The sequence below is a fragment of the Xiphias gladius genome, chromosome 4, assembly GCF_016859285.1.
Source record: "Xiphias gladius isolate SHS-SW01 ecotype Sanya breed wild chromosome 4, ASM1685928v1, whole genome shotgun sequence".
Lineage (NCBI taxonomy): Eukaryota > Metazoa > Chordata > Actinopteri > Istiophoriformes > Xiphiidae > Xiphias > Xiphias gladius.
Genome location: NC_053403.1, coordinates 15,449,460 through 15,466,902, shown reverse-complemented (window position 1 = coordinate 15,466,902; position 17,443 = coordinate 15,449,460). Strand labels below are relative to the sequence as shown.

Genomic DNA, 17,443 nt, shown 5'->3' with positions numbered 1-17,443 from the left:
CACACACACAGACTCACACACTCACAGACATGTTCTTGTTTGAGGCAGTCTAATGTTATCTGATAGATAGACTACAGAGAATGTCCCCCAGTCCTCTGTATGCGTGTCTTCCTATGTATGGCTTTGTTTTATGTGCGTGCTTGACTGTGTGTATTTGGGTTTGTGTAGATGTGTAGATGTAAATGCGTGTGGGTGTATTATTGTGCACAATTCAGATGCCAATGCTATAAATAACCCTCTCGCTGCCTTTACTTTGGGATGGGGACATGTTATTAATTGTGCTTCACAGTTGGAGGTTTGACTCAGATCTTCTTTGACAAGCTACAACTAATTTGATTGGATGAGTGAACCTTAAGTCCCTTATGATACCACCTAAATTTAAAATGAATGCCAAGAAATCAATATATGTATTGTATATCCTACGTGTTTGTTTTGACTTGTTTACTTATTCGGTATATGTCGGGGTACTAAAAGAGTACCTCAACTGGTTTCAGCATTTAACACTGCAAAATTTTTGCAGGTAAATCTATTTACTCAAGTAGAATTGCTGTAACCAAGCTAACTAGCTTGCTAAAGGACAGCTACTCTGCATTCAAACAATGGGAGGAACAGGAAAAAATTAAAAAATTAGATTGAATTGAAGTCTTTAGAGAAAAGTCTCGCTACTCAGCAGCCATCTTGGCTACGCCACCTGGCAGCTGTTTTCGGGCTAACAAGACCTAGCCTCCATTTAAATAAATGTGGAGTTAGCCATAACTTTACTTCAAATATTCATTTGACATTTGCCCCCAAAATAAGGTTTAAAATGTTATTTTTCCACAGGTTATACTTTTTTGATGCAAGGCCAAGGTTTTCCCTTGTTCCCCTATGTTTCCCATGCAGCTGTTTTAAAGCATACAACTGGTTTATTGGGGGAAGGGGCAGGATATGTGTCATACAACTGCCATCTTTGGCGTTATGGACTTTTCTGTTCAGGATTCTTAAAGTGGTTTGTCTCTCACTAATAACGACTCTGAAATGCCAGTGGTGGAGCATTTGCGGGAGATATCATCGGTGTCAGAAATTCCCAATACTACCATGCTCTTTGCTGGGAGTTCTGAGTCTGGCCAGTTACCATCACAGACTAAAAGAGAGAGATAAAAGAGAGACAGGTAATGCTAGCTCGACAACCCTCCTTTCTATAATGTGGGATCAACACAACTCTGAAAGTGTGTGACAACTGCCAATAGTTTAGGTGGTGTTGAAATAACATGAATTAACTTCCACTTGCTGAGTAAAATACAAAATTAACAGCATAATGGTTCCTCCCAAATGGTGAACATTGTACAGCGATAAATATCTTAAATTACTAACTTTACATAACCAACATTACATATGCTTCTAAACAAAAAGGGGAAAAAAACAAGCTAACCAAAGCTATAGCTAAACAGGGCTATGATCTGGCTCTCAAGTGTCATTCAGCCACTGCCATGGGAAATGCTCACCTAGACGCTTGAATTTTAGATTTTGGTAGATACATCCAAACGAAGTTTTATCCTATTCTGAATAATGGAAAAATATGCACAAAGCTGCATTATCATTATAATCACCCTTTGTTAACTGTCATTCGATTCAGTTGTCCTTCTAAAAATGTGTCAAATGTATTATGTATTATATATGCTTCCACTGGGGTCTGTCTTTTGGAAATCCAATATTCCTTATCACTGCTATGCTGACGACATGCAGCTGTACTTCTTATTGAAACTAAGTGATACAATCTTCAGTCCTTTTTAAGTTGTTTTGAGGATATTAAATGCTAGATGGCCAAAATTTTTTACTATCAGTTCTGAAAATTTCCCAGTTCTCTGGGTTCTCTCTCTTCAAATCTCAGTACACATGCCAGAAATCTAGGTGTCATCTTTGACTCTGTGTTAAAATTTGACAAATAATTAAATTCTGTCAAAGCAGTAGCTTTTTCCACATGATGCTAATAGCAAAGAAAAGAGACCATATCTTCACTGTACTGGCGTCCCTCCACTGGTTGCCAGTCAATTATAGAAGTTTCTCTTATTTGTTTTTATAACTCTGTATGGTTTAGCGCCAGCCTACATCTCCGATCTTCTCAATCCACATTCTACATCCAGAGCCCTCGGATCCTCTGTTCAGTTACTTCTCTCTGTTCCTCTCTGAAAGAAATTCAAATGACAGTACCAGGATTTACACTTACAAAAACAGATTTCAGTCAGACCTTTTCTTTCATTTGTTGTTTCCAGGCAGAGAGAGCAGAATCCAGCTGACAGAAAACAAAAGATCATTGGCAGTAATAGATAGAAACAGAGGGGTGGACAGTCACAAAGAGAGAGGGAAGATCTGTTGAAATACCAAACTGATTAGCCGATGTTTCTGACATTTAAATGCCACGTTTACATAAAGAAATGTTTCGTTGGAATATTAATCACTATAGTTAATTCACAAGGAGATGTGAAATGGATCCATGGTGTACTTGGCAGGAGAGAGGGACAGAAGGAAGAGGCAGTGAGGGACAAATACAGATGGGGCATTGGCATAATGGTGTGTTGTTTGTATTAATGGCAATGTCACAAAAATAGGGACTACTGTATGTTGAAATTAGTTATTATTATTATTCTGCTACAAGTCTTAACCTTCTTTATTATCAGTCACAAATGCAGGTACGTTAATGACCCTCAAAACCCAGTGTTGTTCAACAAACCATGATAGGACCAGCAATACATAAGAAATAACATTTATTTAATGGCTTTTATCCAAGGTAAGTGAAAGTACTAGGAATGCAAATGTTTCAGAATACAGTAGGTTGTTTCGTTGTAAAATGAAAATTCTGGCAACTTCATCATTTCAGTCAATGGGCCAAACACAGCACAGCCCATTGAGTTAATAGGTGAAATTATGTTGTCTACCTTGAAACATCTTAATCTTGACTGCTTGGCTGAAACAGCTTCTCAACAAATGGCACACAAATGCTCTTGTACTAGTTTGAATTGAGAAAGAAATTAGCATATTCCAGCACTGAAACACTTTGTCAGTGGCATTCCAAGCTGAGAATAAAAACGACAAAAGGAAGAGGACAAGGAGACAAGGGGAAGAGAAGCAGATGAGAAAGGGAATTCCCTTTGTGGCATTTCTGGTTAGGCAGTAGAAATAAGATTTACATAAGGTCTATCTGTCTGTCTTTCCAGTGACATTCCATTTAACTATGTTGGATGTCCAATCCACCTAAATTGTAGTTACAATTTGTTCAGGTGCTGGCGCTTATTATTGCAAATTAGGCAAGAACCTGGATTTTGCCTGTGAGCCAGCAGTTGCTCATTATATTTCTAAGTAGTCTGTCCAGAGCTGTAGCACGGAGTTGAGTGACCATAATGACAGCCTACAACTGGTCCTCTACAGCACAGCTTTCATTTGCAAACTGCCATCTCGATCCATCTCAGTTGTTCCACATGACACATCAGGGTACTTACAGGGTGTTGCTAACTGGCTTACACTACCTCCATCTTCTCTTCCATCTGTTGATAGCCATGGCAGCCAGATATATAAAAACTTATATTATGACAGGCCAGCAAAAGTGCAAAACAGATTAACCAAATGTGTATAATCTGGACAGGGATCGGCTACTCATGCAGTGTACTGTAATTATGACTGATGGTTTTCCTTGACAGCTACATAAAAGCAGTTCATAGACACTGCAATGGACTTCTACATTCTTGCACATTGTATTAACTCTACGGATTGTTAAATGACATTTTTATACATTGGGCCTACTTAATGTAAAGGCAATAATGTGTCCCGTACCACTGAAATGATGTATGGGTTAAGGGTATGCAACTGCCACAAGGGGCCATCTAGTGTAAATAATTTCTTAAATTTGAATTTCATTGGTGTGTTCTGGGTACATTTACACTGAGCTTTAATTCATCTGAACCCTGGAGCATGTATGGTACAGCTTTAGTTTGTTTTGGCAAGCCAGATGAGTACCATTCAAACTCTGGTGCAGAAACCGCCTGTCTCTGGTCTTGAACCTCTTCCAATGGACCGAATTGCTTTTGGTATCCACCGAATGTTTCCACATTTTAACTGAGTCATGTGGTTTGGACATCATTGTTAAACATAGTACACAACTTTTGACCTCTTGAGCTAATCGGATCAGTTATTGAGTGTAATATTTATTTTTTTGTGAGAATTTATGAGCTAAACTGATCATCAATGTTACCATTTTCCACATCACATTGCAGTATACAACACAATGTGATGTCTCCCCCGTTTTCTAGTAGTCTTTCTTTGATGTATTTAATAGATGATGTCCAGGTTCAGTCTAAGACCCTCAGAGAAGTTCATTAAACCTAAGTCATGGATAGAAACTTTGGTACTTTGTAATGGGGGGAAATACAACCAGACAGTGTTGCATGATAACAACACTTATTTCATTTCCTAGAAGGCGGTGCTTAGGTGTCAGCTTTGACCTGACAATCTCTTGATCGGCATGTGAAGTGTTTGATTCATCCTTGTTTTTTCCAGCCTAGGAAAATTGAATATTTTGCTTTATTGTGTCATGTCTAGACAACTGTAAATCCCTTTTCACTTCTGGGCCACCTTGTTTACAAGCGATCAAAATGCTGCTTCAAAGCTTTTACCAGATCCTCTTAAGGGGCCAGTACACGCCATCAGACATGTTTGTTGGATGTTCACACAGCTTCAGAAACCTCCTCCCCCCACACCTTTTGGCATTGGAAATGGGGGTGGACAATGTTCAACAATTTCTGTAACTTTCCTAATCCAACAATCTGACATTCACACCCACTTCATGCAGTGATTGGCCAGCTGTGTGGCGGTGAGAAAGGAAGCAGACCTTTAACTTCTCTCTTAAGCTCTTTTTTTCATTCTTGGAACAACTATCTGGCACTTATGCTAGTACAACTGAGTGCAACACTGCAAAAGGAGAGACTGTCTGAAAATGGGCACCATTATCCACATATTTACATGGTTATCGTTTCTTTCTCATCTCAGTATGCGGACATCCGTCCAAATGTCAAGAAATTCTGCAAAAGAAAATGCAAATTGTACAAATTGCAAACAATGTAGAAACATGATTGAAATATAGCATTCATGTTTGTTTGATTATTAATTTAATGAATGTTACATTCTCTCTTCACACAGATCTGATGTATGTGTCTGCTGATATTTTGGGTCTCTTCCATGGAGTGGAAGCTTCATCGGATGTCATGCTTCATGTACATCATGATTTATTCACTAAGTCTGTTTCCGTTGCTTTTTGTTGTATTTCCCTTTAATCAATACAACAACTTTTTCACCTCAGCCAAGTGTAAAAACTTTTTTGCGATTTTTTTCTCCAATGGATGGAAACCTACCTATTGATGGACGGCTTTTCACCCCCCTCTTTCAGTGTGTTTGTTCGGAACAGCTACAAACACATTTGCTGGTCTGATGACAGCATACAAACTAGTTCTTTTCAAGCATAACCTGGCGCATAAACATCTCATGTCACTTCAATCTTGATCTCTTTTCATTGGCTTCCCATTAGAATGCAATTTAATCTTCTTGTGATTGTTTTTAGAGCTCTGCCTACAATTAGAGATCTCCTCCAGCCTTATACCAGTAGATTTTCTAATGTCTTCTGATCAAGGCTTATCGGTTGCTCCTCACTTCAGGCCCAAAACTAAAGGAGACTGTGCCTTTAAAGTTTTCTTTGGACTAACCATCTGTTCGACACTGTGGGTATCTTTAAAAAAGCAGCTCAAAACCTAGCCGTTTAGACTTTAGACTTTTGTCAAAATAAAATTCCTGTGTAATTTTTTTGGGTGGTGTGGAAATAGTCAAATTTATAGATTCTGACACAAATCTTAGTTCCAGACAGGTACTTTTCTAGAGTCAGTTTCAAACACCCATATTAGTCGAACCCTGCTTTTTTTTTTAGCCTCACCTCCACGTGATAAGCTGTAGAGCCATATGATGAAATGCTAGCACTGAACAAAATATTAAGCCGTATTGCCCCAAGTATCTTGATAATCTCCTCCACCAGCCTAGAAAGTCCTTAGGATCAGAAAATTTGAACGGTGCACCGCAGGGCTCAGAAGGAGCTTAACACAACTCTCTGGGAAGTTCAGCCAACTCATGCAAAGGTAACCCATCAGCTGTATGAGTAGTTGGTATTTTACCAGTACCTATTCCCATGAAAACACTGTTAGAATGATTATGACCACAGCCCAAGTATACCTGCCTAATGGCCATCCTGTAATGTTAATTTAAGTGGGACGCTCAGTTGGAGTTGTGTGCAGTCTGTCTATAGCTGAGTGACTATGGATATTATGGCTATTACAGATATGACTGAATAGTTGTGATGACAATGAGCGGGCCTGAGTGGGGGAAATTGGATATTTAATGGAGATATTTTCACCTTTGATTATCATTGTCTCTTTCCAGCTCCACCCTTCTTCTATCTAATTCTTTCCTTCTCCACCATTTGCTCCCACTGCTTCGCTCTCCCTCCCCTCCTTCTTTTCCCTACATCCTTTTATCTCTTCCCCTCTCATTTTGCTTGTCCCATCTTCCCTGCCGTCTTTCCTCTCTCTCTTAGCCCTAAGTAGCCACAAATGGTCCCTAATAGCCTCCAATGGAGATGAATTGATCGTTGTGTGAACTGAATCGATAGGAGATTGCTTTTGCTGTACACAGTGGGATACTGTGCAGGCAGGTGGCCTTAATTAAGTTAACAGTGAACCACAATTGCTTCAGAGTTTTATTAGGAGAATAAAGTTTATGATGATTACAGAGACAGAAAAAAATATGGTTTCGGAATGAAAGTCAAGGAGGGAAAACCACTGGCATATATTTACCTCGATGTGTGTCTGATACGCTTGGATGTTGCTACTCAGTCGTGATGCACCCTGTCTGACTCATAAAGTGATTGTTGGACGTGATCTCGCTCTCTCTGCCTGTTTTTCTCCCTACTTCATCCCTGCTGCTTTCGATACTTCCTCTCCTCTATCATCTCCTTCTCCAGATCCTTCTCACTATCTATCTCACCCTACCCCGTCTGACCTCAGCTCCTTCCCTTCATCCCTCCCGCCTTTCCCTCCCTCTCTGTCGTCTATAATGGGATGAGCAGCAGAATTTGATCAGCAGTTTTTTAAAGGTCACAGAACCAAGTGAAAACTCTCAGCCAAAGCTCTGAGGGAATGACGGAAGGAAGGATGAGACTGAGGAAGGGAGGAGGCAAGCAAGAGAGATAACAGGCCAGCAGATTCAAGGGAGGAAAAGGAAGGAGAGCTAGAGAGGTAAACGCCACATGGAGAGAAGAAGGAAGGTGGAGATGGAGACGATGGAGACAGAGAGGATGGAGAGGTAAAGAGAGACAGGAGGGGGAAGGTAGTGCAGTAATGGAGGAATGAGATGGAAGAAAAGGGAGGAGGCAGATGAGGTAATTTTCTGTTTGACACAACAGATATGATAACAGATGAATGCATATTAAATATGTAGGAGAGGAAGAAGAAGGAGAGCAGGGGCTGACAATTAGAAGAGGGAAAGAAAAAGAGGTGGGGAGGAAATGAGAAGATGAGAGAAGATTAGCAGAGTGAGGGAAGAGTGGGCGAGGGATGGAAGAAGGTAAGGATGGAGGGTGGAGTGACAGAAGGACAGAACATGAGACATTTTCACTTCTCTCACCCACTGCTTTTCTGTCATCTTCATCTCTTTCCTGACTAACAGATCTTAATCACCTCTCCATCCCCTCAGGCCCTCACATCAGATCTCTTGGACTGTATCTCTGTGTCCCACACCATCTCATTCTCTCTCCTCTTCGCTCTCTGTCCTCTTCTTCTGTTTAAGATAAAAGACACTTTTATCGCTCTGCAGTGTCTCATAATGGTCACATAGTGCAGCTGTCTCCCTGTCTTGAGCAATAATAATTCTTTGATTCAATTCTATCTTTCACTATCAAATAGACCAAAATCTTTCCCAAGCTCATTGAAGATTTTCTCCTCTGCTTCTCCCTACTGTCCCTTTCATCACCCTCATCTTTCTGCTGCCAATCTATTCCTTAAGTGTTGAGTGTGAGTGTCTTTCTTTATCACTTCAGCTGCATGTCTGCAGTGTGTGTGCATTTGTGTGCCAGTGGCAGAATGTATTTGCTCATAGTGTGTAGAAATGCAAGCACACGCACAGGTATTTGGTTTTATGTTGTGTTTTTTTTTTAAATCTGGCATTTACCACAATAAATGGCCAATATCTATCTCTGTTTGCATTTGAAAGAGCAGTTTAACACAAGCTTAAAGTCTCAGTATTTCCTGACCTCCAGTGCTTTACCCTCTTTCCTTGATGCAGTGATGCAGACGTGTACTCCAGTGTGTGTCAGTACACAGTGACATCACTTTTGGGTGTGGTTACAGATGCAGTTTTTATAGTCGGGCCTTGCTTAGAGGTGAAACAGGCCTAGAACTTTCAACCAACTTTCAACCAGCAAAATCTCTGCAAACAGAAAAAACTTATTTGATATTACCAGGTAAAAAATGACACATTTTAGTAAAACATATTTGAAATTCTTGCTGTGAATTTTACCATCTAGCCAAAGCTAGGGCGGGACAATTTGAGGAAAATATCTAATTGTGATTCTTTTTACATACATAATTTTACATAACTTATCTTGTTTATACATGAACAGAATCAGGAAAAATAATGCAGTTTTTTTGTTTTTGAAGGCTCAAACCATTCAGAGAAAGTTCAACATCAAAGTAAACTTAGCTAGTGTTCTGTAGAAAAATTTACCACTTTAGCCCACATTTCTTAAGATACTACAGTAGTATTATATCAGTTGTATAATTGACAATACTCACTACTATTTAAATATAATATGACAATCAAAAGTGGTGTTATATTTATTGATATTTAGTCATCCAGTTAAGGTAACAACAGACAGACTGCTAGTTTGTGAGAAAGGACAACAGGACAGTGGTGCACGGTAGCTCTTTAGTCAGTCCCTCAGCTAACTACTGCATTTTGGAAACTCATGCCAACAAGAGCACGAGCATCAGTCTATGCTAACAAAGCAGTAGGAGGAATAAACATTCTTGGTCCCTGAGGGATTCTGTGCTGGGATTAGACAGACTGACAGAAGGCTGCATGGCAACTTGTGCCAAAGTTTCTATTCATGACGCGCACACACACATATACGCGCACACACACATGCGCACACGAACACACACACACACACACACACACACACACACACACACACACACACACACACACACACACACACATATATACCGTACATGCATTCATAGATGCTTAAAGACTTCACCATGAACAGTATTTGTTTAGCTCTAAAAATGGTTATAAATGGCCACTACCCAGCCTTATCAGCTTTATGATGGACAAAAAAGAAAAAAAAAACCCTGCAAAATCAACACATATTATGACTAATGTTCTGCATCCACTTTGGATGCAAAGTACAGTATATACCAAGATAGACAAGCTGAATGTGAACATGCCTCTGCCCTCAAGCTTTAACCAGCAGAACTGAAATGAACATCTCTGTCGGCAGCATCAAAGCCCGTCGCAGCAGATCCCAAAGGACGCCGCTAGCCAGCTTGAAGCTCCACCTGTACAACACAGAAGCTTTCGTCAGCTGCACATATCAAAAAATTGCCGTATCTACTAACATAGCTATTGCAAGTGACTATGCTCCGTGCACAACTCCATCTCTCTACCCCCCAGAGTCATAGCTGTTGAAAGGCCAGGCAATTGTGCACCTTATTCGAACTTTCTGTCATCTGACACTAGCAGAGGATGCCGGGATTATGGCAGTGGGGGCTGGATGCATGCTTTGTCTTCTGTATGTGAGGAGAACTCACTTATCTTGACTTAATTACAAAGAGTGATGTACCGAGGCAGCTGAAGTTAGTTGTTTTGCAGCTGAGCCATGTAATGAGAATTTCACATCAAAAGCTGAGTGTGGTGTGAAGGAGCAGATGGTCTTGTTTTGAATATTGCTCTTTATTGGCTTCCATATTAACCCAGTTTTGAACAATAAAAACCAGCCAAAAAAAAACCCATTATTTTTTGCTCACTGATGTGTGTTGTAATAACCGGGATAAATCAACATGGTTGTTACCTATAGTGTATAAACAAATTCTTTATCCCTCCTATTAATTTTTCTCTCCCCACTTGTGCTTGTGTGATTTTTCACGTGTTTTTCTGGGTAGTGTGTGTGTGTGTGTCCCAGCTGGAGTGAAGACTGTTTATATTATTGGTGATGAAAGAGGGGCCCCCAGGGGCCTCAGTAATGGGCTGGGAGGCCTCTGACTTCTTATAATGACCTCTGTACGTGTATGTGTGTGTTTTTGAGAGTGGCACAAATGCAGCACTATATAATTGTCAATGGGAGGACACACTTTTTACATAATAAAATGAAGCCGATACACAAAGAAACACACACACACACACACACACACACACACACACACACACACACACACACACACACACACACACACACACACACACACACACACACACACACATATACACACACACAGAGATGGCGCCTGTCAAAGACAAAGAAACACAATGTCTCTCTCTCACACTCACACACAGACACTCACACATTGTGGTGCCAGCTGAGCCCAGTGTGTCCAATAACAGCAGGTGCTGTCAAGTGCAAACACAGCAGACTTGCCCTGACATGGAAACACATGCACACACACTGGTGAATGCACATACTGTGTCGGCACACCACACAGTCTTTCACACAGCTTCCTCTTCTTGTAAATCTCACATCCAATAAACATTCTCGTATTTAAAACTAATGTCAGAGAGGTGCTGTTTATACAAGGTTACAGTTTATATGTGTGTTAGTCATTATTTGTCGTTCTGTGTGTGCCTGTGTATGTGTGTACCTGCTATCTGGCTGTGAAAGGCTGTAGTGTTGCCATATGGTATCACATTAGGGCACTCTAAACTCAGCCATCCAGAAGTGTGTGTGTGTGTGTGTGTGTGTGTGTGTGTGTGTGTGTGTGTGTGTGTGTGTGTGTGTGTGTGTGTGTGTGTGTGTGTGTGTGTGTGTGTGTAGAGAGAGAATGAGAATAACAAAAAATGAAGCCCTTGATTTGAGATGTTGGCTGTTGGTCTTGAAACACTGCTGATAGTATACAACAGTAAATGTCATTCTCTTTTCTAAATGAAGCTAATAGTGGTCTCCTTGACGTTTTCTTTCTTTCTTTTTTTGTCTTTTTTTCTTTCTTTCTTAATGCACCATTTTCTATGTTTCTTGCTCTCTCTTTGCCTCTCTCACACTCTGTATGTGTGTGTGCTGTGTATTAATATATTTAGCAATGCCATATCATACGCTGTGCTGACTTCATTAACTACAACGACTGAAGGATAATAAACTCACACACACACAAGCGCGCGCGCGCACACACACTCACAGCCTTGGGAACCTAACACAAACGGATAGATAACTGATTACGATACGTTATGATTAAGGCACTAATTGTAAATACATCCGATTTAACCCCATGTACTCTTTAGTAAGTCCATTGTTGTGGAACAGACTTGTCCCTAATTTGAATTCTAATTAACCTTAAGTTTTCTGAAGATCCTAAATGGACTCAAAATAAGATAATTGGAATCTGTCTTGAACAGGGTTGTCTTCACATAGAGAAATTATGCTAGTCTCATGTGCTTCACTTAACTAATTAGTTGATTTAAAATATGTACAGTGTATTAAATTTGTCTTAAGTACCACTGACTTCATCTGAAATTTTCATTTGATCAGAATTTTCAATCACAATTTCCCAGAGCTTAAGGTTGCAGTTTCAAATTGCTTGTTTTTGTCCAACCAACAATCAAAAAACTTCTTACTTTTAAGCAGGTGAAACCTTCAAATGTTTGGCATTTTTGATAGATAGATAGATGGGTGTTTTGTTTGTCCAAGATTTTATAGAAAAAAACACAACTTGTTGTATTCTTGCCACTAATCTCTTCTCCTCTGTCCTCCTCCCAGGTCAGTGTGTTGGAGCGTCAGGTGATAGATTTCTTGGGCTACCAGTGGGCTCCCATCCTGACCAACTTTTTCCACATCATCGTCGTAATCCTGGGCCTGTTTGGCACGATTCAGTTCAGGCCGAGATATGTCACTGGGGTGGGTTGAATGCGCGCACACACACACACATACACACACACACACACACACACACACACACACACACACACACACACACACACACACACACACACACTCACACTCTCAGTCTTTGGAAACAGCCATTTTACATATCCTTTCCTCTAGATTTAGCAACAGCGTCTTTTCTGTCTCACCGCCATGCATGAAAACTGTGTCATAGTCATATAAAGAACAATGTTACATATAATGTGTAACAGCTTAACAAGTGATCCTCTCTCCTATCTTGAAAACACTTCCTTCATAGCCAGAGCAAAGCTGTTCATATACAACAAGAAATATGACCTAGTCTTCATTAATTATTCATTTATTTCCCTACTGGTGGATCCGAATTTGAAAGAAGACAATGTCAATTCGAATATATTATGTATATAGTAACTAAAAGGTTAGAATAGTGATATGGAGTGGGAGTAAGATTATCTTGCCAAGTTGAATTAGGTGTTTCTTCTTCTGTCTCTCGCAGCTGTTGATGAAATAATTCGTATTTAAGAAAACTTTCAGAGGTTTTCCCCCCCTGCCATAGACCTTCACATGCACACAAACAAACACACACACACACACACACACACACACACACACACACACACACACACACACACACACACACACACAGATTCAGATAATGAAAGGGAATCCTTTCATTGTCTGAATCTTCTCACTAAGATTAGAAGTTTGATCTAAGCTTATAAATTCGGCCTTTCTTCCTTCCATTATTCAATCATCCTTTCCTGCCTTTTTACACTCTTACACACTCGTAGTCCTGCTATCATTTTTCTCCCCGTCTGGTTAGATTCAGATGATTGGTTGCTCTCTTTGCTGTTGTTTTCGTTTCTCTACATCTTAACAACATCAAAAGTGAAGCTTCCCTCTATCTTTTCTCTCCGTCTAGTCCAAGTGTTAATTTTGGCAGCTGTTTTTAATATAGTTTTAGTCTTAAGTCTTTTGACAAAAAAGTTAATTAGTTTTAGTCGAATTTTAGTCATTTGATTTCTGGTAGTTTTAGTCTAGTTTTAGTCAACAAAAACTAAAGACATTCTGGTCTGTTTTTCGACAGTGACATGTTAGTCTCATTTTCATCATACATTGTTAATTTTTATGTCCTTTAAGCATTTTGAGGCTACAGCTGTCGCCATCTTTTTGTACAGTTACGAGGTGTCCATGTCACTCTGCTCTGCAGCAGTACAGGCTGACTCACCTAAGTAAATCCAGTTGTCATTTTCAAACTCTGTCTGTTTGAACAGAACCGCTCTCTCTAATCTAATCTAGTACAGTTCTTCCTGCTAACCTAGCATTACTGCAGCTATATACTGTTCTTTTTCTGGGTTTAGTTTGAGAGGAGACTTTATATCGTTGCATAATATCAATACTGTGATCTTTGTTTAGCGAACATCTAGCGGACGATTTAGATGGATCGCCAACATTGATCCTATAACTTACTCCCTCCTCCTGACACTAAAGATAGTCGGCTGAAAGGAACGATTATGTTACCTTCACATCAATTGATAGTTACATTAGCTTACCTTTTTATAAATGTTGCTGTGCTGCCTGCATGTTCTCAGAGTTTTTCTCAGCTGTTTTGTTGCTGCTTCTCAGTGGATTGTGGATGACTTCCAAGATCAGGAAATGTCAGATAACATTACTGACAATAATGTTACTGGGCACATAACTTTGCATGGTGTTTCTTATTAATAGTGGTGCAACAGGTCAAGCAGCTAAATCATCTTCTGAACAGTGGAGGAAACTGTTGTACTACAGTGTGTGATTCCACGGATGCATGCTGTTGAATAAGATTTTGCATTAAAACTTGTCCATTCGTCCCGTTTTCACATCGTTTGCTCTTTATTCTATGAAGAAAATTGTATTACATTTCGTCATCGTTCTCGTTTTCAAAGGTTACTTTTTATTTAGTTTTAGTCTTGTTTTCATTGTGAAAAATAGGAAATTAATACTGTCTTGCTCGCTCTGAATGCAAGACATGAAAATGCTTTTTAAATTCTCCTGTCAAATCTTGTCCGCTTCTCACTTTCCTCTCTCTCTCTCTTTGTCTCTCCGTGTCTCTGCAGTACGCAGCCTGGCTTGTAGTGTGGATGACCTGGAATGTTTTCATCATCTGTTTTTACCTGGAGGTTGGGGATCTATCCAGAGTAAGAAAACATTTTCTTGTGCTATTTCTGTATCCTTGTTTTCTACAATACTTGTCCAGAGTAACAACCACTGACAGGATTTTTGGAGTAAGTATGGATCTCTAAGGCCCCCCTTTCCACTTGCATTTCAAGTTTCTCATATCCAAATCCAGATGCAAGAGTAAGGCTGGCAATATTCTATATTTTCATTTATATTCTACAAACTCCATGAAAAAACATAACCAGCAATAAACTGATCCTATTAACAAGTATTGCCTGTGTAGCTAAAGCCGGATAAAGTTTACTCATCTGTTCCTATGACCCCCATTGTGGTCCAGAAAGTATTAAAAACACTCTGCTGCCATTAATACTGACTAGTGTGCCCAACATGTATTAATCCGCAGATGAAAATAGCCCCACAAAATGAACTATATGCTCCTGTTGCCCAGCTGTTTTAGCCTTTAAAAACTATATTTATTGTGACACGTTTTTTATAAGATTTACATTTTTCTTAGGTTTCCATTGGTTTTTGTCTTGTAAGAGGATTTGTTCAAAATAAGAAAATGTTGAATAACACCAGTTGTATCATTTGATATGCTTTCATTTAAATTTAGACAAATATTTGCTTCTTCCTTAGCCAGACCACAAATCTTATTACATCTAGGTTTTTCCATGCACAATGCAAATCTGGGCACACCCTACTCCAGTCCAGAGAAGGATGGTAACACACTTGAGGCTGTCTGGTAACTGTCAAAGAAAGAACTACTTTCGCAAGACAAAAGTTTTGACTTCATGTGCACTCACACCATGCTCTCTCTCTCTTTGCCTATAGAAATCACTGCTCTCTGAAACTCATCAGACAAATGCAACTTTTCTGTATAAAAGGCTGTGGAATGGTGTCTCTACTTTGACCGCAAGCGCTGATATCTCTGAAACGACATCTGACAAGAATGGTCAAATAATTTCAGTGTAATTTTAGTGTAACTTCAGCTGCCATAATCACGGGGGCAAGGCTCTGTCAGTGGCTACTTCCAGAGACTGCTTACTGACACAGTTACACTCGTGAGGAGGAAAGATTAGGCATGCAGCTTGGAAAGATGAATTCATTCACACCTTTTCAACATGTGGCTTGAATGTGAAAAACAAATCCCTGGTCTGTTTGAGCAATCGGATGCCGGTCCTTCTTTAATGTTTCTTTTTTGTATTTACACTTGGCCTTTTTTGCCAGACACCTGCATGATTCACCCAAGTTGCATGAAGTGGCTTAGAGTAAATTCTCACCATCTGATTTGCAATAATGTATGAAATCATGTCAGTTCTTTGCATTGGAGTTATACACTGATATAGACATAAGTCATAAAAGTCGAGGTTATTAAAGTCTCTGCAAAAGGAAAATTAATTAGGGCAAATCGGCATGTTCATAAACAGAAGAAATCAGTTGATGGGCGTGCTGATTGTGGCTGATTACACTGTTTGATGTGGTATTGGAAAAAATTGTACTTTCCCCACCATAATTTGCTGGAAATTACTCATTCTATTGGACAGTTATGTAACATGTCTCCTATCCATTTGATAAATCCCAAGAAATTGCAGTTATAGTACCACATATCATTGCTCTTGATCCTCATCTTATTGGTATATCAGTCTTTTCGATCTTAATTAGTAGTAGTTTGGGCTGAAGCGTAATTGGCACATAATCTTCAGCTAGTATTCGTCTCGTCTGGTATTCACTTACTGTTCCATACAATCATCCCGTCTGCCTGCTCTTTGAACGCACGCATACACGCGCGTGCACACACTCACGTACACACACACACACACACACACAGAGACAGTGAGCCGTGTTAAGTTTCGTTGCCATCCAGACTTTTGCAACAAGTTTTACAATGAGTCAACAGCTTTATAAAATCCCTCTACCTTACGTCTAGAAACCTGCACCTTCATTGATCTCTGACTTTAATGATATTTACACCTTTCACTGCCCCTGAGGCCTAGTTTTAACAGTTACCGGCCACTACAGCTGGGAAGTCCAGTTTTGGCTTTGTCGCTATCACACTGAAAAAGCCTGTTTTGGAAGCTAGAGGAGAGTGGGGAAAATCTGGAAGAAGCAGCATAATAACTAGTCAAAGGTTGATGAAATAGAATGAAATTAATTATATCACCACATTTAGAATTCATATTCTATTATAAAATTACACAGGTCTAATAATTCTTCTAATTTTATTAGAAAATGCCTGTCTTTAAAGTTCTCAGCTTCCCTGGCCAAAATCAACACATCTGGTTTCCAACGAGGGTGTAGCAGCCAATTAATTAGCGATACTGTTATCAGTTACCTGCTGACCAATCAGAGAGAAGCATGCTCAAACCAGATGCTGAGCAGCTTGTTTTTATGGCCAGAACAGTTTGCGTGTGCCTCGCTCAAGGGCATATCAACCTTGACCCAGTTACTGAGGGAGAGGGGAGCCACAAATGCCTGCTTCTCCCCACTCCCCGGATTCACCAGCTGTTGTGTGAGACACAAATCCATCACCTGCCGTTCCAGGGCTTGTTTACTGACCTGAGGGTTATTATTACATGGAACCATATGAAAAACCAATATGGCTATGATTTTTGCCACTCATGTCAAAAACAAAAAAACTCCCCAAAATATGACAGAACCAGATTTACTCTCTGCTGCACAGTGTCAAAAATGTTGCTATGCTGCTGTTAGTAGAGTGTCTTTCTTCATCTTGGTTAGCCTAACAAAGGGTACCATTTTACTGTTTCAGTGTTAATTTTATTAGTGAAAACTATGATGAAAAATGTTTCTTGACAACATTTTTTTCACATCAAAAACAAGACTAAAACTAAATAAAAAGTAACCTCTGAAAACAATAACCATGATAAAACTTTGGAAACAATGCTTTGAACTAAATCAAAATCATGTCCCATATTAACACTGTACTATTACCATCAGAGAGAACTAAACAGGTTCAAAGTTAAAATCTAATGTCATGATAGCTTAGCAAAAAAAGATTCTATTGGTTTAAATTTGGGTCAGAGAGGATCAAAAATACATGGTTTATTTAGATCAAAGAGTGAGATGAGTAATCACCATAAAGACATGTTT

The 17,443-nt window shown here is 39.6% G+C and overlaps 1 protein-coding gene across 2 annotated transcripts in view; it reads left to right on the top strand.

Annotated features, from left to right (window-relative positions):
• Nucleotides 1-17,443, top strand: part of nkain2 (sodium/potassium transporting ATPase interacting 2) — a 79,133-nt gene that overhangs the window by 31,162 nt on the left and 30,528 nt on the right. For both annotated transcript variants that reach the window (XM_040125644.1, XM_040125645.1), the window contains exons 2-3: nt 12,035-12,172; nt 14,275-14,355. In XM_040125644.1, the coding sequence (XP_039981578.1) occupies nt 12,035-12,172; nt 14,275-14,355 (219 nt within the window). The remainder of the gene's footprint in view (nt 1-12,034; nt 12,173-14,274; nt 14,356-17,443) is intronic.